Source organism: Chelonia mydas, chromosome 1, assembly GCF_015237465.2.
Source record: "Chelonia mydas isolate rCheMyd1 chromosome 1, rCheMyd1.pri.v2, whole genome shotgun sequence".
Lineage (NCBI taxonomy): Eukaryota > Metazoa > Chordata > Testudines > Cheloniidae > Chelonia > Chelonia mydas.
This window is the reverse complement of record NC_057849.1, coordinates 153,384,889-153,411,544: the sequence shown is the minus strand read 5'-3', so window position 1 is coordinate 153,411,544 and position 26,656 is coordinate 153,384,889. Positions and strand designations below refer to the sequence as shown.

Below are 26,656 nucleotides of genomic sequence, written 5' to 3'. Positions count from 1 at the left end.
AGAGACAGGGAGGTGTTAGTACCATTATACAAGGCACTGGTGAGACTTCATGTGAAATACTGTGTGCGGTTCTGGTCTCCCATGTTTAAGAAAGATGAATTCAGACTGGAACAGGTAAAGAGAAGACCTGCTAGGGTGATCTGAGGAATGGAAAATCTACCTTACTAGAGGAAACTCAAACAACATGGCTTGTTTAGCTAAACCAAAAGAAGGCTGGGGAGAGATATGATCACTCTCCATAAATACATCAGAGGGATAAATACCAGGGACAAAGAGGAGTTATTTAAGTTAAGTGCCAATGTGGACACAAGAACAAATGGATATAAACTGGTCATCAACAAATTTAGGCTCAAAATTAAGGGAAGGTTTCTAACCATCAGAGGGGTGAAGTTCTGGAACAGCCTTCCAAGGGGAACAGTGGGAGCAAAAAGCCTAACTGGCTTCAAGACTGAGCTTGATAAGTTTATGGAGGGGATGGTATCATGAGACTGCCTATAATGGCATGAGGCCCATCTGCGGCTGCTGGTAGCAAATATCTCCAATGACTGGAGATGGGACACTAGATGGAGAGGGCTCTGAGTTACTACAGAGAATTCTTTCCCAGGTGTCTGGGTGGAGGGTCTTGCTCACATGCTCAGGGTCTAACTGATCATCATATTTGAGGTTGGGAAGGAATTTTCCTCCAGCTCAGATTGGCAGAAACCAATCTGTTTTTTGTCTTCTTTTGCAACATGGGGCATGGGTCACTTTCAGGTTTAAACTAGAGTAAATGGAGAATTATCTGTAACTTAAAGACTTTGAACCGTGATTTGAGGAGTTCACTAACTCAGTCAGAACCTAGGGGGTCAGGAGTGGGTGAGTGTGGTTCTGTGGCCTGCAGTGTGAAGGAGGTCAGACTAAATTAGATGATCACATCCCTTCGAACCTTGAAGTAGTTCTGCCTTTATTTTTAGTGGCAAAGAAGGTCATTACTCAATGTTCTTTGGGATTTCATAGTCTCCCTGAAAGTTATGCTATTAGGCCGCAATTTCCTGCAAACACTTATGCATGTGCCTAACTTTACTACTCATTGGGATAAGTCACGGTTGTAAAGCTAAGCATGTGTGTAACCATTTACACGATCAGGGCCTAGATGGAGGATATTGCTGATTTTGTTTCTAAACCTGAAGTTTCAGAATCTTCCATTATCTCTATCAGTAACAACCGAGCAGGTCTGCCTGTGAACTTCAGTAAGCTGGATGAGTGGTATATCTCCCTGTGCTGAGGGTCTTTGGTCCCCAGGTTAATTTTGTAAGTGGGATAGGATACCTTTCCCCATGTGATCACATGACAGTGTAGCTAACATGCTATTGGCTGTGCCAGATTCGGTTTTCCTTTTGCTCATTTAGAGCCCAATTCTGCAATGCAAGGTGATGTGCGCTTTCTGGGAGATTCTGAGCACCCTGAACTCCCAGTGAAGCTAAGGTGAGTTGAGTTCACTCATCATGTAACAGTATTGTACTCAGAGCTCTTTATTTATTATATTTGCTTTATTTTCTATTTCTTGTAAACCCTGAACTGGACTGATTTTTCTGATTCTTATTTGTATCCGGTTTTTAGTAAAATGTTAATAAAACAATCTTTATTTTAAATATACATCCATTAAAACAAGATAAAGCATGATCAAGTATGCTTACAATATGCTGCATGGGTTTTTTTTTTTTTTTTTTTTGCTTCATTCCATTCAGATACAAAATAATGTGCTACATTTTTAGATTAAGGAGTTTTGCTCATCTCTCACATTCATTATGTTGTTCAGACTTTTTTTAAGTTTAAACACACAAATCAGTTTTTAATTATAAATAGAGAACATTTAGGTAAAAGTGTGCAAAAATAAAATTTTAAAAGATTTTCTCTTATATTAGGATTGAGGTAAAAGATATATTAAAACATTTCCTGCTAGTTCTAGTATTAAGGTAAAAAGTATATAAAATCAGGTGTCTTTAAATAAAATTCTACCTTAAATCCTGATCCTTGAAATGATTTGGTATATTAGTAACTTTCTGCAAATGAGTCATCTCAATGAATTCAATGAGATTACTCCCATGAGTAAAGTTACTCATATCCCCAAGTGTTTGTATGATCAAAGCCTCAATGAGGTGTTAAATATCAAATTAAAGATAGCATGTACACAGTGGCTCTATGTAGCCTAAAGTAACATCTATAAAACAAAGTGCAGCAACCCATCAAATAGCAAAAGGAAAGCAAATAACATGCTTGGGCAAAACAAGAGAGCTAGTTATACAACATCAAGAAATAAATGTGAAAGAGCAATCCTGCAGTATGGGCTTGATCCAAAGCCTATTGAAGTCAACAGAAAGAATCCCATTGATTTCAATGGGCTTGGATCATGCCTTAAGAGACACAGAATTTCTTTCCAGTATTATGGGATAATCCAGATAATTAATCTGGAGTGGGAAGAACTTCTTATGAAAAACATTTAAAATATTCTCTCAAGGGAAGAAAAAACTTCCTCACTAGAGTGACGGGTCGTTGAGAGAGCAGTCTTGTTTTGAGGATGTTCTTTGCCAGGAGGTCTAAATCCAGATCCAAGTCTGAGAGAGAATACTTGCTGCAAAAACAAACAAAAAGTAAAAGCTCACAAAGTTCCTTCCATAAATTGTGCTTCAAAATCTCTCTTCTGTACGGGCTTAATCCTGCTAAGTGTTGAGCGCTCTGGCTCTGAGCCAGGAAAGCACTCAAATACATGCTTAACTTTAAGCATGTTTGGAGTCCCCTTGGTTTCAGTGACCCTTCCACCCTGCTTAGTGTCGAGCATGTGCTCCAGTGCTTTGCTGAATCAGGGCCAGCGTGATTAGCACCTTGCAGGGTCAGGCACTACCTGCTGATTGGTCTTTATGAAGGAGGCAGTCATCGAGTCTTTCATTTTCCCCAGCAAGGGAACTTACCCAGCAAATATTACACTTGAGTAGTCCCATCAATGTCAATGAGATTATTTATGTGAGTAAGGACTACTTATCCATGAAAGTGTTTGCAGGACTGGGCTCTACATTTCAAACATACTAGTAGACAGCTTTATCAGTATGAGATTAATGGTGTGAAAAAAGTGTATTTTGAGACGTTGTAAAAAGTTTAAGGCTATTCTACAGCAGCAGATTCTTTGCAGCTGTTGTAATAACTGGCAGTATAACTCAGAGCTTTCTCTGATTGAACTAGTGCCATATGCCTATAATTCAATTGCAAAAATATTAGCCTTCCGATGAAGTGAGCTGAAGCTCACAAAAGCTTATGCTCAAATAAATTGGTTAGTCTCTAAGGTGCCACAAGTCCTCCTTTTCTTTTTGCGAATACAGACTAACACGGCTGCTACTCTGAAAGCTTGAGCTCATGTCTTTCAGTAAAGGTTTTTTGTTTTTTTTAAACTATGTCTTGTTCACAGAGTTCAGAGTTTAAAATTGTCTAATAGAACTTCCTTGGTGTGCAAAACTAGTAGTTGTGATGACGCTGCCTGTGAGTATCTGTGTCATGGAGTGCATTCATTGTATGATAAATTCTCTGAAGCCAATTTTTCAGAGAAATGTTCTGGGAAACCAGGAAGTGAGGCAAGTCTTGTTCAGAAGTTGTGAGAAATCTGTGTTCCTCCTGTAAGCATTTTCTCGTGTATGCATAGCTGATTTTCAGCATCTATACACCTGAATGGATATAACTGAGGTTCCTTTGGTGTATCCATCATAAAGCCCATGATGAGATGTTTCATACCTGGGATGTAAAAAACCCTAAAGCCCCAAATCAGTACTCCATGGTTACTCAGTGCATTTCAGGATCGGATCTCAATGCAAGACTGAAACATTGCAAACAGGTTCTCAACCCTGATGGTAATGTACATTGTTCTTAAAGGGTGAGGTCGAGAGGATAATAGAAACCTGGGGATGAACTGGAGGGTAAGAGATGGAATTCTTCAGTCTTCTTTTGCCACATCCACATTCCCAAATGACTGAGTAAGGCTTCAGGAGCGGCTGTCTTAAAGGATGGCTTCTAATCAAGCTATTTAAGTGTGAATGGAACCTATTTTAACTTCTCCCAGCAGGTTCCAAACTCAGAATGCACGTTTGGCCTGTCAAGTTGAGATCACTTGAGTATGTGAGAGTGTGAGAACTACAGAAACAGAGTAAAAGTACCAGAGGTAGTTGGGGGACACAGAAACATTGTAGTGTCTGAGGATACTGAACTTTAGAAACCACTTTATTGACTAAACTAGTTTTCAGCTTCTTTGGATCAGAGACAGGCCATTCCTTAGAAGAAACCCCGAAAGTAAACTGTTGTATCACCTCTTAACAGATGGTATGTTGCTCCATAAGATCACAGCATTCTGGACAGTTTCTGCATGTTTCCTGTGGATAGTCACTGCCTCTGTCTTTTAAAAGGGAAAAATATGCAAGTGTCTTAGTAACCATACAACTTATGCCAAATGTTAATACTGTATTGTATGATGGTCACCAAGAACGTTTAAGAACAGCTTCTACCGATTCATGACATGCTTAGCTGGTTTTCTCTTATGATTGTAGTCTGCCTTTGGGGTAAATTGGGCAAGCCTCCCTCATGTTTGAGAGCACAATAGCAGAATTTTCCAGATTTTGAAATTTAAACATCATTTCAAATTTTGAAAATTCAAAAATAAAAAGCAGGGAATTTTTTGCTAGATCTTTTGTAAAAAAAATGTTCCCCATTTTTCTATGAACAGGTCAACACTTGCTTCCTGATTTTGCAGAGGCCCTGAGCACCTGCAACTTCCACTGAAGTCAATGGGAACTCAGGGTATTAATCCACTCAGCAATTCAAGTCCTAAACTCATTGGGGATGGGACAATGCCTTACTATTAGGTACATATTATGCTAAACACATTGTTGCTACTCAGTAAATAATACCGTAATAGTAGTGTATCTCTCATCAGACATTGGCCGTGCTTCTTGTATTGGGAAGGTGGCAGTGCTATTTCTTTTTTGGTGTATGCACAACGTGTCTCAGGTGGCATGGGTCCAGGCTTCATCACCGAATTTGGTCCGCTGGTTGGGTTATTAGCGTCTTCATTCTGGGCCAGGTACTGACGGGGAGCATGACATGAATGCTGATCCATGCCCCCTTAATATTGGATATTAGAGCTGTTACTAGTTTTCAAGGACTGTTGTCAGGATCAGTTATTGTTTGTAAAAGCTCTGAGATCCTCGGATGACAAGTGTTGTATCCTGACAATTGTAAAGCATTTTGATTAACATCTGACTAATGGCTTTACTGGTGATTTCCTAGTCCACATGTGAGTTATAATGCAGCGAAACCAGAGAGAGTGATTGATTTTTGTGGCATGCACAAATACTGCGACTGTGTGTATACTCACTTGGAAGTCCATTAGCACTGGTCCTTAACCGAGAACTCCACATAAAACTCCCTGCAAACTTTTGGGAAGTTCAGCTCTGGATCCAAATTGAATGATGTGGGCTTAATCTCTAGAGATGGATCTAAATCAGAACCCAGGCTCTTCATTCCCTTCCCATCTCTCTTCCCCCACTTCAAACTTTGGGGAGATTCAGATCCAGATCCAAACGTTATGATGTGAGTCTTCTCTACTCCTTAAACAAAATGAGTGAGGTCCATTTTGACCAGAGGAACTCTGCTTCTTCCACAAGCTGCCCCTGTTGTACACCAACAGTTCAGGAAGTGAGAGGTTAAAGAACCAGCAATCAGTTCTGGTTCTGTTGTATGGCACTGCAGAGAACACCATTCCCAAAAGACACAATAAACATCACTATAAAAGGACCCAGTTACTAAACACTAAGGAGACATGATGTGAAGAAAAAACAATCTGGGGAGGGACTGGATTTTCTGTGTACCTTAAAGAATCGTGAAGCTGTCTCTCTGTCTTCTTTTTCCAGCACCAGATTATCCACAAACATCCAGAAGAATGGCCTCTGACTGCTCTCTGGGGGTTTCCCGTATTGTAGGATGCGGTGATATTGATAGAAGTACCAAGCTAGCGGTGAAAGGGATGAGGAGAAAGGAAAGGGAAGAGTGACATCAAAAATGAAAGGACCAAATAGCAGAGGCATGGCTCTCATACTGTCCTGCTCTGACTGTGGGACAATGCAGCTTTCAAAGAGAGATGCTAGGAGCCTCTCTATCACTATAGCACAAAGAGCACTGGAGGAAATTTGAAATGAGACAAGAGAGAATAAAGTTTTAACAAGGATAAAGTTTTCCATAACTTCAGTTTGAGGCATCACCATTTCTCATCTCCATAATGTGCAGCATGTAAGCAGAGGGTCAGATAACAACACTAGGGATCCACTTCAGACCAGGTGCAACTTCATTGGCTTGAATAGGCACTTGCTTCTACTAGGTCTGAATTGGATCCTGGATCCGCATGGGACAGAGGCAAATTTGAGTTGGAAATGAATGATGTGCCTTGTAGTTACCAAGGGCCAGCATCTGCACATTACACGGAGGCCCTAGTAAGGGGCAGTGCGGAGCTGCCCAGACTGAGAGGGAGCACTGGGGGGGCGCTTAGCCCCAGGAAAGGAGAATGCCTCCTGAAGCTCCATGGTGTGCAGGGGGAGTGTGGACACTAATGCACCTCCTTCAAGGGGTGCCACAGAATGATAGACTCAAGGTCAGAAGGGACCAGCGTGATCATCTAATTCTCTTCCTATGAAGCCAGTAACCACAACTGGACAATGTGTAGGGGGACAGAGCTGCTCCTCACTCTGTTTGGAGCATCAGGAGCTCTCTCTGGGGTAGAGATGGCCCAGCCCTGTGCTTTCTGGAATTTTTTCCCAGCCCTTGCATAGGCTGTACAGCCCTTACAGAGGGGGAGGCTCTTCACTGCACCCTCTGCCACCACACACCTGAATAAGGACCAGACTGAATGTGGTCCCTACAGTTGAGATTGTACGGTCACAGGATAGGAGTCTCCTAGGAAATGTCTCTCCTTTCACAGGTGATGAAATACAGCAGATTTAATACAGTTTAATGAAAACAGTTGTGCGTGCTCTCTCTCTCTCAAATGTCGGGAAAGTCCTATGGCCTGTGTTAACCCCGGAGGTCGGACTAGATGATCACAATGGTCCTTTCTGCTGTAGCAGCACAAAGGGGCTGTAAGCCTCAGCTGATGGCTAGCCAGCAAAGTTCACTTTAACCTGCCCCTCCCACAGCCTGCTGGATAGGGCACATGTCAGAGGATGGAGGGCTGCGGTCAGATTGCACAGCGTTGGTGAAATCCCACACTGCCATAGCAGTGGCTTGATGGCTGGTACAAGCCTGTGAAATTCAGAGCAATCTTGAGACTGCTGTAAATTACTCAGGGTGCCAAACTGGATCTCAGCATTCCTGGGAATCGCGGGAATAGACAAATGTTTTACAGTTGCCTTTTGCCCTGCCCCCTGTCTCCTCAGATGTACCACAAGGAGCTTTGATGCAGTTAAAGATCTAACGGTCAGACTGATAATTTATATATCATTTTATACTCCCCTGCACCTCTTACCAGGAGGGTGTTCATAGGAATTTCCAACCGGAGGAGTGGAACCAAATATGAAATCAAAAGGACCCCATTCTTTTACCTAATAAGATGTACAAGTTTCAGAACTCCTTGTTTATTTTAGAAACATTTATTCTTATTATGATGGCTATTAAAATGTAAGCATTTGTTTACAGGTACTCGGACACTATGGTGATGGGTGTGGTATAAGAACCTGAATAGAGCAGGACCTGAGATGAGCTGTGGCTCCATCTGAAGAGTTCTTCCCCACCTAGATAGCCCAAGGCAGGCCTCTCTGGGGACATCATCAGGAGTCACTCCCAATCACAGAGAATTCGGCGTTGTTCTCTTATTAAGGCCTGGAGAACTTGTATTTAATGCTTAAGTTAGCATTTAGTCATTACGTAGCTCGAACACAACAGAAAACCGGAACTTGCTATTGAGTGTAGCCTGCAGTCCAGAACCCCAACTTCCAAGATGGAGTCTGACCTTTGGTCTCCGCAGCCACACCCACCACTCTTACATAACAATAGCAGTTTCTCCACACAGATTCATCCTTGTACTAAAGACAGAAAAAAGAATTATAATTGATCATTACCAACCGGTCAGTAATGCTGTGAAACCAGATTATGGAAGGCCAAATTTTTAAAATGTAACCTGTATTTGTGCACATGAAATTTTGCACTCAAGTTGCGTGCATGTGGAGTTATGACTTGTGCTTGCAGCTAATAGAAAATACATGCATATGGTTCCAAAGACAATGTGTCAGCAGACACAGTGGTGAGGAAATTGCATATTCAAAGGATGAATGTCATCAGCTGCACAAAAATCTCCATCCTTCTTTTAAAGTGGGCATGGAGTTGGCATAATCTGTCAAAGACTGGCAAGGGAGAACTAGTTGTGCAGACCAGACTTTGCAGTACAAGACCACAATATGAAAAAAAAACGTAAACAAAAAAAGGGAACTAGGAGTTTAGAAAAGCGACTGGTAGTGCAATGAGTGGTCAGGTTTTGAAATACTAAATATGGTTTGGGTTATGCTATTTATCCATTACTGAAATTGCATAATGGCAGTGAACTTTCAGTTTGAACAGAATTAATACCAGAGTGGCTTGGATTTCTCTAAGATTTCATTCTGAAATTCAGTTGTTGCAAAAGAAAATATTGCTACAATCTCAGGTGGCATATCTCAATTCTTGGAGCAAGGGAGGTTTTCTGTCATTTTACTGAATCCTTGTAGCATGTACATGATTAAACCATAGTTGGAGATTCTGCTATTCCATTGCCAAGCTTTTTTCACATTATACAAAGTTTGATAAACAGAGCCAAATTTCCACTTATCCCCCCTCCTCCCCGACTGAGTAAGGAGATTTTCCAGTGGGGACATATGTAGGGCCCTACCAAATTCACGGCGCATTTTGGTCAATTTCAAGGTCGTAGGATTTTAAAAATCACAAATTTCAGCTATTTATAGCTGACATTTTACAGTGTTGGAATTGTAGGGGTCCTGACCCAAAAAGGAGTTGTGGAGGGGAGTCACAAGGTTATTGTAGCGGAAGGTTGTGGTACTGCTACCCTACTTCTGTGCTGCTTCTGATGGCGGCGCTGCCTTCAGACCTGGGCGGCCGGAGAGTGGTGGCTGCTGGCTGGGAACCCAACTCTGAAGGCAGAGTATGGTATGGAATTGACACCCTTACTTCTGCGCTGCTGCCTGCAGAGCTAGGCCATCAGTAAGTAGCTGCCACTCTGCGGTCACCCAGCTCTGAAGGCAGCAATGCAGAAGTAAGGGTGGCATGGTACGGTATTGCCACCTTTACTTCTGCGCTGCTACTGGTGGGGCGCTGCCTTCAGAGCTGAGTGCCCAGCCAACAGCTGCCGCTCTCTGGCCACCCAGCTGTGAAGGCAGCGCAGAAGTAAAGGTTGGCAATACCGTGATCCCCCTTAAAATAACCTTGTGACCCCCCTGAAACTCCCTTTTGGGTCAGGACCCCCAATTTCAGAAATGCTGGTCTCCCCCAGGAAATCTGTATAGTATAGGGTAAAAGCACACAAAAGACCAGATTTCACGGTCCGGGACGCATTTTTCATGGCTGTGAATTTGGTAGGGCCCTACTCATATGCTTCTATTAGGGGCAATAGAATTATTATTATTTATTCTTTGCATTGTGATACTGCCCACAGGAACCAATCAGGCCCAGGCCCAGACCCCAGTGTGCTAGGTGCTGTACATATGAAGATATGATACCCACTTGAAGGAGCTTACGGTTGAAGGGCCTGATCCAGTGCCCATTGAAGTCAATGTAAAAATACCTATTGTCTTCAGTGGGCATTAGATCAGACCCTAAGAAAAGAGTCTGTAATCTAAGAATCCTCCACTCATACTCCCCAAGCTGGATCCAGTGTGCAGAGCAGCTCTGTCATCGCTACTGAGGCCTGGGGTAGTGCCTGATGACCATTATGTGCTCCCTTCGAGACTCAGCTTTCAGCAGCTGGATCCCCTTTGTAGACACACTGTCCACATCCCAGCTTCTCTCCTGCCCAGCTGTGAGCCCCATCCAGTAGAAGCCCTGGTGTGATGAGAACTGCTGTTCAGCACAGTCTCAGTGGAGAAGAGAGGGATCCCCTGCTCAGCCTCACTTTGACCTGCCTGCCTCCCTCCCCTGGAATGATGAAGATTCTGCTTCAGTTTAGGTCTTGCCTGGCTGCCCCCGGCAGCATTCCCCTAGAATTGTCACAGCAATCAGTAAGGTAAATTCAGCGCGGCGCACTGTTAATTCAGTGACATTTTCTATGTTGTACTTACATCTGTCCTCAGAGCATTGGTGACATCATCTAAGTATGTCAGCCTGCCATCCCCCAAGCTGCTGCCCAAAAATCCAAGATTTTTCATCTCTGAAGAGCGGACATCAGAAATACAGACAGTGTTAGTACTAGGAACTAGTTCCCTCACTACGCACCTTACTTCAGCACATGCCTAGCTTTAAGCATGTGACTGGTGGGACCAGTGTTTCAAGTTTAGCACATACTTAAGTACCTTGCTCAGTCAGGGTCCTAGTGAGCAGTGCAGTAACTGACATGTAATCAGGTAGCCCTTCCAGTAGAGAACAGTGTTGGACATTTACAGCTTCCTAACCTGACAAAGTTGGAGACAGCTCAAAATCAGGATTGTAAACCTGAGATCGAACTATGTAATGCTGAACTGAATGTCCCCACATGGCCTACAAATAGCAGCACGTTAGATAAACAAGATGGGTATGAGATTGTTCTGAAAATGACACTATTTCTTTTAACGAAAAATGTGGAAAATTTTGACTTTTTTTCCTGCTTTACAGGTTTCAAAATGGATTTTTTTTTCTAAAAGTTTTCATGACATTTTCATATACAAATGTTTAGCAAAAACCACTGGTAAAATCTTTTGCTTATGAAGGGTATATGGTAAACAAAGTGATCAAAATGGTTGTTGAAATAAGATATTTTATAATGTTTTGGATAAACAAATTTTTTAGCAAAACATTAATAGTTTTTTTGCTCAAAGGTAAATTTTTTTTAAAAAGCCATTTTTTGACAAAAGAGCTCTGCATTAAACAATTTTTGACCAGCTCTATCAAACAGGATGATGATACCTTTGTGTGGGTCATAATGAATCATGATGGGTAAAATTTATCCCAAGTATGGGCCTCATTTGTCCCACTGGACAATAGAGTCACATCAGGGATGAATTTGGCCTGATATAGTAATAGATTTTTAATATGTTTGTTTTCAATCCTAAACCATCTATGTACACTTACCCGTGGTAATATTATCAAAAAGGGAGAGAACATTGATTGGCTTTCGTTCCCATGCGGATAAAGGCTGATAAATCTCAAGATGGTTCTGTCATAAATAAAAAAGACCCTTGTTTGTAGAACCCATTCAGTTGTGTGAATACTCAAAGTTGTCCATTAAAAATAATAAAGCAGAGATGCTGGCCTGTTTAGGGAGTCTGACTTAGCAGGACTATCACAGTGTAGGCAGGGGACTGTGCAGCCTAGAAAACCCCTGGTCAGGAGAGAGAGAGACAGGGATCTTTGCCTAAGAGAGTTGACATTTGAGGAGCCTGGAGCCTAGAGTGAGAACTGTTGGTGGGTCACGGAGGGGGAATCCAGATGCAATTATCCTGAAACTGTGACACTATCCCTTTTTTAATTAAATGACCCACCCAGCATTGCCAGCAACCACTCCTCTCTTCAGTATCCAGTCAGGATCCCAAAATCCACAGAAGGGCATAAGGCAACTAATTGCAATTAAAAGTATTTCAGAACCTTGGAGACTCCTGGATTCTGATTAACACATTAGGAAGTAATGATTTATACATTGCAAATAAATATCCCTTCACAGTATATTGTAATTATTCTGTTACATAAAATGAGTTCCACTTCATTTTCAAACACCATCCAAATTGTCTGATATGGGATCATTTGCTGGAGAATTTAAAGCAGGATGCGATCTGAAGTATGTTGTGATAATCTGCCACGTGGCAGGTAAAATTTAAAGGGGCAGCACTCAATACACGCAGTACAAATTTCTTATCAAACCCTAAATTGATATGCAGTGTAGAAAAATCTTAGTATAGTCTAAGACAGTGGTTCTCAAACTTTTTTTTCCACAGACCACTTGAAAATTGCTGAGGGTCTCGGTGGACCACTTAATGATTTTTCCAAATGTTGTTTGTACCATTAGCTAACTATTGGAAAGTGCTTTGGATAAAAGCGCTATATAAAAAAAACTTAATAGTCATTAACGTTTTTTTGTTCTACAAATAAAAGCACGCAACTCATATTTTAATATCAGTAGTCTTACCTTCCTAATGCGATGGATGTGCCCTCTCTCCCCCGCCACAGCAGCCCTCGAGCTGGGGCTGGGAAGGAAAGGGGTCTCTCCCTGTCTCCCCCACTGCAGCAGCCCCCGAGCTAGGGCTGGGAGGAGGGGAGTCTCTCCCCCACCACAGCAGCCACAGAGCTGAGGCTGGGAAGGAGAGGGGTCTCTCCCCGGCAGCCGCAGCCCTGAGCTGGGGAAAGTTGCTTCTTTCTCTGGCTGCTGCAGCCCTGCACATCACAAATCCCCCCCACTCTCTCTTCTCACCTCACTGCCCGTCCCACTTGCCCTCTATTCCCCCCAAGGCCACCTCCTCACCTTACATGTGCATCTTCTCCAGGGTCCAGGCACCTAATTAGTGGAGCCAGGCCTGCATGGCTCCACTAATTAGGTGGGTGTCCCTTCATTCTCTCGTGTGCAGCCGCCCAGGCACGCACCTTAGAGGGAACTATCCGTGGACCACCTGAATGGAGCTGACGGACCACTGGTGGTCCATGAACCATAGTTTGAGAACCTCTGGTCTAAGATTTCTGTGGTGATTGTTGACTGCTGCAGAACTCAGTTCTTTCAGTATTTAAGGTGTTACTTAGACACCAGGGTGATTGGCACCTTATTAAAACCTATGGTAGGAAGAATTCAGATTTTCGGCAGTATATGTCCCCAAATATTTTTATTTTTGCAAATGTCAGCCTCGCATCCCTTCTAACAGTACAGCTGATGGGGCTCTGCTTCCACCTGCTGGAGGCAGAACATATCTGACCGGTATGCTGACTGTTTCCTCTTGCAGAAGCGATAGATATCTAAGGTCAGTTTTTTGTGTCTCCAACTGGCTGCAAGAAGAAAATTCCAGTCACCACTTTCAACTGGCACAGAAGAATAAATGATACACTTAAAAATTCCAAAGCTGTTAAATTCTAATCTGTATTTTGGTTATGACAGGAGCCTGATGCAGTTAATATATTTTATTTGTTTTAGTACAAAGGAAAAGAGTCCAGCGCTCATAAGTGAATCTAGCTCTGAATACTTTGCATGAATTCTGTATCAATTAATGATTCTGTGTGAATTAAAATGATCATTCTTTTGTCCTATTTTGATAGCACCTGTGTCCTGAAAAAAAGTGCCACATATACTTAATGATCAAGAAGGAAAATATATATAATGGATCACAATGAACATATCTTATTTTTTCCTCTCTAACTTTTAAAACCTTAAAAAAAAAAAAAGATTGTCATGGTATTTTACATAATTTTTCTCCATAACCTTCTTGGAAGCTGCTTCCTTACTAAAGTGTTTCTTCTTCAGTCCCACATACATACTAAGGCCCAGATCCTGCAAACATGTAGCAATCTGTGTAATTTTGCTGATGTCCGTAAAGTCACACACACATACATATGTATTTGCAGAATCAAAGTCCCGTGTTAATTTAGAATGCAGGGCTGCTGGGTATTGATTTAATTTTATATAAAAAAGAGGATTCAAGCATTTGTTTTGAAAACATAAGCACGTGTTAGAGCTCATTATTAAGAGAGACGGGAAGAAAGACAGGTTTCAGAGTAGCAGCCGTGTTAGTCTGTATCCGCAAAAAAACCAGGAGGACTTGTGGCACCTTAGAGACTAACAAATTTATTTGAGCACAAGCTTTCATGGGCTACAGCCCACTTCATCGGATGCATAGAATGGAACATACAGTAAGAAGATATATATATATACATACAGAAAACATGAATTTAGCCGTATGGAGTGGAAATCCATCAACTTCATGAAAAAACTCGTACAGATACAGACAGACATTATCTTCCTTTCCAAATGCAAACAGATGGACATCGTACCAAAAGGACTAAAGGTAAAAAATCCATTACAATCTACATATCACGCAGACTATGCTGAGAGATTGTACCACATACTCTCAAAGAAACTGCGGAACCATCTGATCAACATCCTATACAGCAAACAGGGAAAGATTAAGAATGAGCTCTCAAAACTGGATACTATCATAAAAAACCAACCTTCCACACAAACTTTTTCATGGATAGATTTTACAAAAACTAGACAAGCCATTTACAACACAAACTTTGCTTCCCTACAAAGGAAAAAGGACACTAAACCACCTAAACTGCTACATGCCACAAGGAGCCACAATAGTAGTTCCCTTAACCCACCCAACAATATTGTTAATCTTTCCAGCTATACTCTTAGCCCGGCAGAAGAGTTTGTCCTATCTTGGGGCCTCTCCTTTTGTCCCTCTAGGCCCACAAACATGATACAGTTCTGCGGTGACCTAGAATCCTACTTTCAACGTTTCCAACTCAAAGAATACTGCCAACGCACCTCTGAATAACATACTAACCCACAGAATCCTTCCTACCAACACTACAAAAAGAAGGATTCTGCGTGGACTCCTCCTGAAGGTTGAAACAACAGACTGGACTTCTACATAGATTGCTTCCGTCGACCTGCACGGGCTGAAATTGTGGAAAAGCAGCATCACTTGCCCCATAACCTCAGCTGTGCTGAACACAATGCCATCAACAGCCTCAGGAACAACTCTGACATCATAATCAAAAAGACTGACAAAGGAGGTGCTTTTGTCATCATGAATAAGTTGGAATATGAACAAGAGGCTGCTAGGCAGCTCTCTAACTCCACATTCTACAGGCCATTATCCTCTGATCCCACTGAGGATTACTAAAAGAAACTACACTATCTGCTCAAGAAACTTCCAGAAAAAGCACAGGAACAGATCTGTGCAGACACATGCCTAGAACCCTGACCAGGGGTATTCTATCTGCTACCCAAGATCCATAAACCTGGAAATCCTGGACGCCCCATCACCTCAGGCATTGGCACTCTAATAGCAGGATTGTCTGGCTATATGGACTCTTTCCGCAGGTCTTACACTACCAGCACTCCCAGCTACCTTCGAGACACCATTGACTTCCTGAGGAAACTGCAGTCCATCGGTGATCTTCCAGAAAACACCATCCTGGCCACTATGGATGTAGAAGCCCTCTACACCAACATTCCACACAAAGATGGACTACAAGCTATCAGGAACAGTATCCCCAATAATGTCACGGCAAGCCTGGTGGCTAACCTTTGTGACTTTGTCCTCACCCACAACTATTTCACATTTGGGGACAATATATACCTTCAAGTCAGTGGCACTGCTATGGGTACCCGTATGGCCCCACAGTATGCCAACATTTTTATGGCTGACTTAGAACTACGCTTCCTTAGCTCTTGTCCCCTAACGCCCCTACTGTGCTTGTGCTACATTGATGACATCTTCATCATCTGGACCCATGGAAAAGAAGCCCTTGAGGAATTCCACCATGAGTTCAACAATTTCCATCCCACCATCAACCTCAGCCTAGACCAATCCACACAAGCGGTCCACTTCCTGGACACTACTGCGCTAATAAGCAATGGTCACATAAACACCACCCTATACCAGAAACGTACTGACCGCTATACTTACCTACATGCCTCCAGCTTCCATCCAGGACACATCACAGGATCCATTGTCTACAGCCAAGCTCTAAGATACAACCGCATTTGCTCCAATCCCTCAGACAGAGACAAACACCTAAGATCTCTAACAAGCATTCTTAAAACTACAATACCCCCCTGCTGAAGTGAAAACACAGATTGACAGAGGCAGAAGAGTACCCAGAAGTCACCTACTACAGGACAGGCCCAACAAAGAAAATAACAGAATGCCACTAGCCATCACCTTCAGCCCCCAACTAAAACCTCTCCAGCGCATCATCAAAGATCTACAACCTATCCTGAAAAATGATCTCTCACTCTCACACATCTTGGGAGACAGACCAGCCCTCGCTTACAGACAGCCCCCTAACCTGAAGCAAATACTCTCCAGCAACCACACACCACACAACAAAAACACTAACCCAGGAACCTATCCTTGCAACAAAGCCCAATGCTAACTCTGCCCACATATTTATTCAAGTGACACCATCATAGGACCTAATCACATTAGCCACACCATCAGGGGCTCGTTCACCTGCACATCTACCAATGTGATATATGCCATCATGTGCCAGCAATGCCCCTCTGCCATGTACATTGGCCAAACCGGACAGTCTCTATGCAAAAGAATAAATGGACACAAATCTGATGTCAGGAATCACAACATTCAAAAACTGGTAGGAGAACACTTTAACCTCTCTGTCCACTCAGTAAAAGACTTAAGGGTGGCAATTTTGCAACAGAAAAGCTTCAAAAACAGACTCCAGTGAGAAACTGCTGAGCTTGAATTAGTATGCAAACTAGATACCGTTAACGTGGGTTTGAATAGAGACTGGGTGTGGCTGGGTCATACACATATTGAATCTATTTCCCCATGTTAAGTATCCTCACACCTTCTTGTCAACTGTCTAAATGGGCCATCTTGATTATCACTCCAAAAGTTTTTTTCTCCTGCTGATAACAGCTCATCTTAATTAATTAGCCTCTTACAGTTGGTATGGCTACTTCCACCTTTTCATGTTCTCTGTATGTATATATATCTCTTCTTACTATATGTTCCATTCTATGCATCTGATGAAGTGGGCTGTAGCCCATGAAAGCTTATGCTCAAATAAATTTGTTAGTCTCTAAGGTGCCACAAGTACTCCTGTTCTTTTTTTGGGAAGAAAGATAGGTCAACAGTTGGGTCCGTGTCAGCCTTGACTCCTCCATCCCTTTACTTTTCTATTAAAAGTTAATGGAGACGCTCCTTACAGATTCCTGATCGTAGAAGCACTTCAGTTTCACACGCCATCTCTTCTTCCTCTTCAGCAACCCATGTGAACTCAAGGGGAGGCACATGAAACACAGCCAGGTATTCGTTGCTTTAACTTTCTCTGCAGTACCAGGACTTACAAGAACATCCAGACACTCCAGGCAATAGCACCTACACATATTAAATAAGAAGTCAATTCAGTGTTTAAACAGGTCTTTCCACACATTCTATGCTAGCCAGAGGCTCAGTTTAACTGGTTTGGTTCTTTTCTGGTTTTTAAAATCATATTCAAGAGAATTATCTTTTTCCTCAGAAATGTTTTGCTGAAGATGTTGGTGCATTATCCGCTATATGATAAAGCACCTTAGCAGTGTAATATCCATGAATGATCCCCTTCTGTGTTCCTGGCCACACCTTTAAAACAGTCAAAGTTGAGGTTGATTCAAAGGAACAATCCCAGTGTTTATGCAAAACTCAGGGTATGGTGAGACTGGAAGCACTGGGAGTTTAGTTTGTTTTCAATCAAATGACCAGCCATGCTAGATATGTCCAGTAAAAACCCACATGCTTTTTATTTTTATACCAAGTCTAAAGAGCAAATCAAGCTCCCATTGAACTCAATGGAAAAACAATCCCCCACCCCACCCGCAACTAATATGGGAATTAGTTGGGGCCTGAATGCATTACAAGGAAGCTCCTGTTTATGTGGGGCACAACAACTAGGGAATCAGCTTTAGGAATGAGACAAGGGGGCATCCAAGCCAGGACAAAAAGGGGACATCCAAGCCAGGACAACCTTGAAGATTAAAGTTACCTCAAAATGGGGCAGCTGTCTGTTAGCGAGAAGGGCAAATATTTGGCTATTTCCCCTGCTAGCTGTGCTCAGAGCATTGACACGTTCTTCACTCTGCTGAATCATCACTTGTAGAAGTACATCCTCCATCTCCGGGTGGCGATGGACATGCCAAAGGCTAACCTTAACTCTGGGTGCTGATGAGCTTGGCAAAAATGTTATAGGGTGAAATCTTAGCCTGAGGGAAGTCAATGGGAGTTTTGCCACTGACTTCACTGGGTACGACTAGAGTGCAAAAAAACCCCTGCAGCAGCAAGTCTCAGAGCTCAGGTCTACAGACTCAGACTTGAGCTATGGTGCTAAAAACAGCCCCCCTCTTTGCCAGGTCTCAGAGCCCGAACTCCAGCCCGAGCAGGAATGTCTATGCTGCTATTTTAAGTGCTGTACCACGAGCGTGAGTCTGTAGACCTGAGCTCTGAGACTTGCTATTTTTCCTTTTTGCAGAGTAGAGGTACCCACTGTGGGCAGGATTCACCCATGTGTACAGCTGGTTTATTTTAAGGTGCCACTGTTGTACCTCTTCTCCCTCTCCTCCCCAGTTAGCCATGTTCAAATAAGCTGTTTTCTTACTCGACTGGAACATAATACATGCGCAGACAAACATTATGACAAAGTGTCTTGAATAATCTTGTTTCCTTGACATGTTTGTTTGCAGAATTTCATTTCTTTATTCACATTTATAACAGGGTTTTTAAGTGATGAGTTTTTCTTTAATCCCTACCCTGCTGCTATCCTGTGGATAATTTGTGCTGAATTACTTGGGGAACTACAGGTGATTTAAATGTGTATGTGAGTGCTGGGCATGTCAAAACCTGCACACCCCAACCAATATAAAGTAAAACAATGATAGGAGGTGAGCACAGTGCAGGTCCTGATCTAAAATCTGACATCCCAGCACCCCAGGCTTATCGGAACTTTGTACCTAGCTCCAACTTCAGTGAACTGAAGCAGAACCCTGCATGCAGACCCGCCCCTTCAAACTTTGTGGAAGTTTAGAACTGGATTTGACCCTTGTGGCTTAGGGTATGTCTATGCTGCAGTCACTGGGTGTAGCCATACTGAACTAGCTTTAATTTGCCTAGCTGAGGCCCCAGAGCAGTGAAGCTGTGGCAGCACGCACTTCAGCGTGGGCCAGGCCCACAAGTCATTACCCAGGGTTCTGGCCCAGTTTTCACTGCCTACGCTGACACGTGCAGCTGCACTGTTCTGGCACAGAAGTTAGCTAGATTAACGCTAGCTGGAGTATGTCCCCTTGAGCTGCAAACACATGTTGTCATTGCAGTCTAGCCATACCCTCAGGCCTACCCCTACTCTTTACCTATTACAAGTTGGATCATCGCACATTAGCAGAGTCTTCCCTGAGCAGCAGATCGTACAAAAAGCTTGAAAGCCATCCTCATCGTACAGGAAAAATGTTTCCAGAAAGTTCTCCTTATAAAACAGCAAACTATGGTTAGTTGCAAAAAATAGGTTTATTTGATAAAATGAAACAAGCATCCTTAGCTGTGTTTGCTTTGCACGTGAACTTCTTTCTTGTGTTATTAATTTTTTTATGTGGCACCATTACTGTGCATGGCGCTTTGCAAAGAGATCGTAAGTTTCCTGCCCGAGGAAGCTGAATGTACAACTGAATGTAGACTAAATACTGACAAAGGTGGTGAAGAATAGGATGTAACATGAAAGCAATGTGATATATTAGATAACTTTAGCCATATAATTATAATACCTAAGTCTTACGTGGTGCTCCTCATCAGGAGATCTCAAAGGGAGGCAAGTATCAATATCCTCATTTTACAGATGGGGAAACTGAGGCACAGAAAGGGAAGTGACTTTCCTAAGGTCACCCAGTGGGCAAAACAATAATATATCAATTCTAATTTTTATAAAGTATTATTTTTATTCGTGCATGTAAACTCTAATGGGAGCCAAATTAAAGGACACTGAGTTGAGGCATGTGTGTGGCTGGTTAGTGACACTTTCTTATATATTTAGGCCAGAATGGGACCATTCTGATCCCCTAGGATTTAGAACCTCACCCAATCATTTCTGCACCAAGCCCATAGCTTCTGTGTGAGCTACAGAATATCTTTTTAAAAGTTGTGCCATCTAGATTTAAAGCCTTCAGATGATGGAGAACCCACCACACTCTTAGGTTAGTTGTTCCAATGGTTAATTATCTTCACTGTTCAAAATGTCCACCGTATTTCTAGTTTGAATTTGTCTAGCTTCAGCTTGCAACCATTGCATGGGTGCTGGAACTCATGGTGTTGGGGCTGGGGGGAGCTGCCACACTCCCTGTCTTAAAGTGGTTTCCATTATATACAGGGTTTGCAATTTAGTTCAGTGTCTTTCAGCACCCTCACTATAAAAATTGTTCCAGCACCTCTGAACCACTGGATGTCAGTATCCCTTTTTTTGCTAGATTAAAGAGTTATCTACAATCAGAAATCTTTTGCCATGTAGGTACTTACAGACTATGACCAAGTCACCTCTGACCCGTGTCTTGGATAAACTAAATAGACAATGTTTCTGAAGTCTCTCATTGACTTCAGCGGATCCACTTCCAGCTGATAAAAATAGGCAGGGGGGCTGCCTTATTGAGCCATATGAACTACCAACCGTGCATGGAGTACAAATTCCTCCATGAAACAAGGGATGCTGGGTATGAATCTGGAAGCTGCCACAGCAGATGCAGATTTCTATAAAACACAAAGAATGTCCTATCTCAAAATCTAGTATTGTTTAATTTCAGCCTCTCTCACCTATTTCTTTTGGACAAGATGCAGAATTTTCTAGACATTGCTCTGAAACCTCAGAGGCTAGGCGTTCCCAGATTAGTAACTCCTATTATTACATGCTCAGCACATCTGTTAGAAATGAAAAACAGTGACAAGAACATTCTTTAATGCTCTCTAAAGAAGAGTTTTAAGAATACGATCCTCATCTGCACAGCAAAAAGGATAGGAAAAGGGCCAATGTTACTAATAAAGCCAGAGGGACATTGTGTTTTTAATACAGACTATTTTAAACATGGTCAATACAAGAATCCACTTCCAGCTGAGATAATTTTCACACTACTCCTGTGGACGTTGCCTATGAGCCATTTCTGTCAAGGTCAAGTGCTAGAGACCTGCCAACACTTCCAAATCCATCGGATTTGTTCTTAAGGGCTAGATTTTCAATGATGCTCTCTGACCTAAAGAAAAACATGTACATCATCTCTTTTAGCCAGATCTTGCTTCAGATCTCTGTGCCCATTCAGCTTTCATTTTCTTTTTCAAAACTGCCAGTTAATGTCAATTTTGCTGATAGTTCTTGTGATGAGTCCATTAGATGCTGGTCTAAGCCCACCAAATCATTTTCTATAGGCCAGCAAACCACCAAACGTTAATGTCTTTCAGGCACGAATAACCTGGGGCAGATTTAAATTAGTGAACCAGAAGTGAGGATGGCTGTAATCCCAGTCCTTTAGGGCAGCCATTGTATGCCAAATTCTTTTAATGTATTTTTGTTTACGTTTGATTACCCCATATTTTTGGATATTGCTTTTAAGTTGGACACCTGATTTTTATGTCATATTGGTTAACATGCAGTGTGACATGGCTAAATGGCCTATTGGTTTTAGGTAATTTAATTTGATTACTCACCTTCAATACTCCTTTGGTTTTCATTTACTTCATGTGCAATAAAATCTGGGGAAAAACAAAATGTAATACTAATTGTTTATTTCTTCAAAAACTGGAAGAGCAACAATCCTTAAGAGTTGGCACAACCTGTATTTTCTGCTATACAAACAAAAGGGTTCCCTAAGGATTTATGAGCCAGTCCTTCAAGCCCTCCCCATGAAGAACTCCCATTCGAGTCCCTGTGAGTTTTGCATGCAGCTGGCTTTGAGGATCAGTCCTATAGTTTTGCTCCTCTGTTTCCTTTTTGTAGATCAAATAACTTCACTGACTCATGTGCACACAAGTGTAAGATTGTATGCTGCTTCAGTAGACACACACTCTGCAGGTCAAGCTGCTGCAATGTTTTAAAGAAACAGGCTAGAGTAAAAGTGTCAACCTATTGTGAATTCCTTCTGAAAACACTGATACCTCTGTTGGGGCTTGAGGGTGTAGCAGGCATTATTTCTTCAAGAGAGTCAAGACAGATCACATCAGAAGAAGTGCTTTCTTCGTCTTGCAGCTCTATCGCTTGAGGGGGGAAAAAGATCATGCAACCGTAAGTTTCCTGGACAGTAACTCCACTTTTAGCAGTATTGTGATTTTCTAAGCAAGAAACACCACTATAGCCAGGTTACACCACTGAACTTTTGCGACTTCTATTTCCATACTTTTGGAAACACCAGTCTAGCCCACCCACATTCACTGAATTCTTCAAACAGCTGTGAAGTTAGGTATTTATACAGCTGATCCATGCACAGTTAGCTGAAGTGGGGGGAAGATAATTTATTATTCTAATGTGCAGAGTGGCCCAACCCTCCCTCCTATGGATTGAAGTGTCTCTTGTGTCTCCTAGAAGTCATCAGAGCATCAGGCATTCAGGGCCTGGGCAGCCCCCGCTGCTTCCAACCCCTACCATCGCCTGGACGGTGTCATTGACAACCCCCTGGTTCCGAAGGCATTGCAGCCTCAGGCGGGCTCCAGTCATTTCCTTTGCTCACTTATTCCAGAGAAGCTGGGCTCCACCTCCTCCAGGTCCTCTGCGCTGTCTGTGTCCGACAGGACCAGCGCCGGCTCTCCCTGGGCCATGCTGTGTCTATATGGACCATACGCAGGTCCGCCCGGCAGCAGTAATGGCACGTAGGTGTGCCGCCCGCGGCGACGAACGACAAGCTTGTCCAGCGCTACCAGGCGGTGTGCTGGGGGCGGCTCGCCGCGCGGGGGGCGTGGTGAGTGAGTCTCTTGCAGGGGGGTCTGGTGGAGGCTCCAGGGAGAAGGTTTTGTGCAGCGGGGGGGAAGCTTTTTTTAAACTTAATCTGCCAAGGAAATTCCAGCCCTGAGAGATCGTAGAGATTAAAGGAACTATCCAGCACCTAAGGGGCGGGTGTGTGTTTTGCAATGCTGGCTGCATCAAGCCCAGCCTCCCCGTTTTAGAGTTAATTTCATGCCAGAAGAGCAGCAAGGTTCTTTAGTTTTTCAACCTGTTGTCAATTTCAGTTACAGACTGAAAACAAAACAAGCAGCTTTTAAAAGAAATGTGTGTCTGTATTATAATTATCCTGTACTGTATCACATGTGCTATGCACAGGCTACAGTCTCTCATATCTTGCTTTATTAGCTGGTGCACAGTACTGTCTGCATGCATATATATAACACAGAAGTATATATCCAGTGTTGTGTATGTATATCTCATGTAAGTATCTATCAGTGTTACAAACCTGTTATAAAATTAAATAATTTATTTTCAAAACTCCACAAAACAGTTATTTTCAAAAAAGTTTTATATATATATAGTTTATAAAACACTGACAACCAAATGAACTTTGCTGTTAGTCTAGTTTTATGATTATTCCACATAAATAAATAAATATATTGGGAGATTTTTGCTTTGGATGCACATAACAATTTTTTTAAAGGTAACAGGACAAGGGTCTGAGCTGATGAAAAGAAACCTGGTTGCATTTGTGTACATAACTATACCCCTTTGCTAATTGAATTAAGTTATTGCTAAGTGAGATGTTTTTGATTGAAGGTGTTAGTGTAAGTCTTGCCTTAGTAAGCCACCAGTAGTGATACTGGATACTGAATGCACTTTCTTCACAGAACTAGAAAAAGATAAAGATCAAAAACGTCAGTAGAAAGGGCAGATACATCCCTGCTATTGGTAAAAACTAAGGATTGTGCATGAGGATAAAACATATGCTGGAACACTAAGGCTGCAAATAGATGCATCTAAAATCCACATCACCAATCCTTACTCAGCAACTCTGATGTCTAAATTAATTGCCTGCTAACTGACTTAATTTACGCTGGGATAGTGAATGTTCTGGTTTGGTTATTGTTAGTTTTTCTTTTCATTAGCAGCTATCATAATAGAAAAATGAAGATGCTTAATGATGGGAGTGGTGGAAATGGTTCAATATGTTTAATTTATTAATGAAGGAGGATTCTGTATTTTCTTGAGGCAAAAAGTTTAAGGACAAATTACATATATGGTACAAAGAAGAAGCATAGAACACTCTATTGAAGACATACAAGGCCTGGATTTTATTGTTTTTAATTGATCAAAGCTCCCACTGATGTCAGTGGGAGTCTTGCTTGGTGATGGCAGAACTTGGCCCAATCTGTAGATAAGGTCTCTCTGTTGGTGTGGTGGTTGTCTTTAAATATTAAAATAACCTTCTTGTTTTATTTGAACTGCCACACACTTAAAATAAATGAGATCTTACTTTTATTTTCATTTAAAATATCTTGGCCTCCTTTCCTACTTTCCCATTCAAATTAGGCACTGGAAGAATCAAAAACATTAATTTGTGCTGAACTATCAAAATGTATTGTTTTACTGTTAGTGTGAATTAATTTATATTCCTGTTGGTTCAGGTGAAATACAACATCAATAACCTTTAGTTATCAATGGGCTTGAGTTTTGTTGCATTGGTTTACTTTCTTTAATTTCAATTATAAAACAATAAAGAGAAAAATACCTGCTAGATTAATGCCCTTTGGTGGGGTGGTGCCCCACTCCCAGGCAAGATTGGGCTGAATCAAGCCTGAGAGGCTGCGCAGACCTGCAGCCAATCAGAGAAGGCCTGAGGAGAGCCAATCGGAGCAGGGAAAGAGTCAGCCAATCAGGGCCAGGCTAGGCCCTATATAAAGGCTGCCCAGGAGCAAAGCAATGAGTCTTTTTCAGATCTTCAGAGGGGAAGGTCTGTTTCCTGAGCTAAGGAGACCAGCACCCTGGATAGCGCAGCGTAGGCTTGGGGGAGCAGAAGAGAGCTCCAGCCCGATACCTTTCAGACTGTAGGCCCTGACCAGAAGGGCCTAGAGGGTGCAAGGAGTCAGAGGGGAAATGACCCAGGGAGGATGGATAGATGAGGGGAGAGAAGGAGGGCAGAGAGGCTGCCACTAGAGGGTCCTTGAGTTGGGACCCAGAGTAGTGGGTGGGCTTGAGTCTCCTTTCCCCCTTGTATAGCACCTGGCTGTGGAAGAATGGCCATGATAGACTGGAGCTGGCCCTTGAGCAGAGGGGCTAGATCTTTGGGGCTGTGGTTGGCCACTGTGGCAGGAGAGAACTGGGAAGACTGCTGTTAACCCCCCTGGAAGGGGATAAGGATGGACTAGGGAGCACTGTTGGAGGCCAGTGTCCTGAAGTGGATGTTGCCGAGTGGGGAGCAACGCAAGTCTGAATACCAATGGCGGAGTAGACATTGGATGGGACACCACTGGCAGAGGGCGCTCTGCAATGGACAGAGCTAATTCCTAGACATGCCAGTGGGAGGCGTGGTGGTGGTGAGTCCCAACCCTGTCACATGCCCTAAGGAACTAAATAATTTTCAGGAGGAATCTGAAGCAGAAGTAGTATCTTTCCCTATCCACCAAAGAGATGTGACATTCAGAGATGGCCCTGATCTAAAAACTTCAGCTCTGGATTAAAACTTTCTCGAAGTATTGGTATAGTTGGGTCTGTGGTGATTTGGTTCAGTTCTTCATAGAGATGGGCAAGCAGCAAAGTTCAGCTCCAGATTAAAATTTCCACAGAGCTTTGAGGTTTTGGGATCTAAGCCTTTAGAAGCCCCATCTCTAATGAGAAGGCTTAGCCAATGAAGTATTTTGATTCACTAATTCTTAAGTGACTTACAGGACTGAGGTTAAAGTAAGGTGGACAAACCCCCTCTCCTCTCCTTTTCCCAAACATGGGGAAAATTCCGCTCCCTCAGGACTCCCGCTCCTGTCTCCTCTCCCCTGGTTGGTAAAGTAAGGACTCTTCAGGCAAGAGAATCTGAACAGGGAGCAAGATGTAGCTTCACTGAGACGCTTCTTAGACTACTTGGCTTCTTACCAGCAGCATGAGCAGATGAGAAGAGGTGTCCTCTGTCTGCTTCTTCTGCACAAAGATCTGTCCCCTCAGCAGCTCCCTCTTCCCTTCAGGAGCAGAAGGGAAGGGGAGCCTCTGTAGCAGGCTCTAAGGGGAGAGAAAGATAGACAAAATATCCCCAACACACACTATCTCCTCTCCCCAGCGTCTCTTGAGGAAAAGGACGTCATGGCCAAAAAAATAGCTCCCGCTCTCCTAACTTTCCAGAGATAAGTGGGAAGGTGAAAGGGAGAATGTGGAACCAGATGGGTGTGAGTGGAGAGAGCAGAGGAGGGAGAATAGAGCAGTTAGGGGACAGGCAGGGGGATTATATATAAGTAAAGGAAGAAGATGGTGGGAAAGTGAGTGGGAAATAAAGTCACATAGAAAGACTGATGCCAAAGGAGTGCAGTAAAATATTACATTGATATTTGATAGGGATGTCAAGGGACATCAACTGTGTATGAAGCGGGGATCTGAGAGCTGTTTTGCCAGGGAGATAATCACACGAGTTCAGTAGTCTTATGGATCAGAGAGAAGATGCCTAATCTTATATAGTGGCGCACTAGAGGTTTGGGTGTATATTTGTAGATGTTTTAGCAGATAGTGACATACTGGGTAAACTTCTTATTTTTTTTATAATTTTTATATACAATGTTTCTTT

At 42.6% G+C, this 26,656-nt stretch overlaps 1 protein-coding gene across 3 annotated transcripts; it reads right to left on the bottom strand.

Annotated features, from left to right (window-relative positions):
* Positions 1 to 1,412: 1,412 nt before the first annotated feature.
* Positions 1,413 to 22,837, bottom strand: DNMT3L (DNA methyltransferase 3 like). 3 transcript variants are annotated; one of them, XM_043538118.1, is made up of 12 exons: positions 22,555 to 22,692; positions 22,071 to 22,169; positions 21,624 to 21,668; positions 20,596 to 20,675; positions 19,295 to 19,407; positions 17,123 to 17,294; positions 11,314 to 11,398; positions 10,329 to 10,417; positions 7,532 to 7,607; positions 5,886 to 6,025; positions 4,329 to 4,414; positions 1,423 to 2,611 (listed from the first exon to the last, which is right to left on the bottom strand). In XM_043538118.1, the coding sequence occupies exons 2-12, from the start codon at positions 22,099 to 22,101 to the stop codon at positions 2,467 to 2,469; spliced, it is 1,062 nt and encodes a 353-aa protein (XP_043394053.1). In that variant the 5' UTR covers positions 22,102 to 22,169; positions 22,555 to 22,692; the 3' UTR covers positions 1,423 to 2,466. The 3 variants fall into 3 exon arrangements, with proteins under 3 accessions (XP_043394052.1, XP_043394053.1, XP_043394051.1); XM_043538116.1 differs by having other exon boundaries at positions 1,426 to 2,611; positions 22,640 to 22,837; XM_043538117.1 differs by lacking the exon at positions 22,071 to 22,169 and having other exon boundaries at positions 1,413 to 2,611; positions 22,640 to 22,837.
* Positions 22,838 to 26,656: the final 3,819 nt, after the last annotated feature.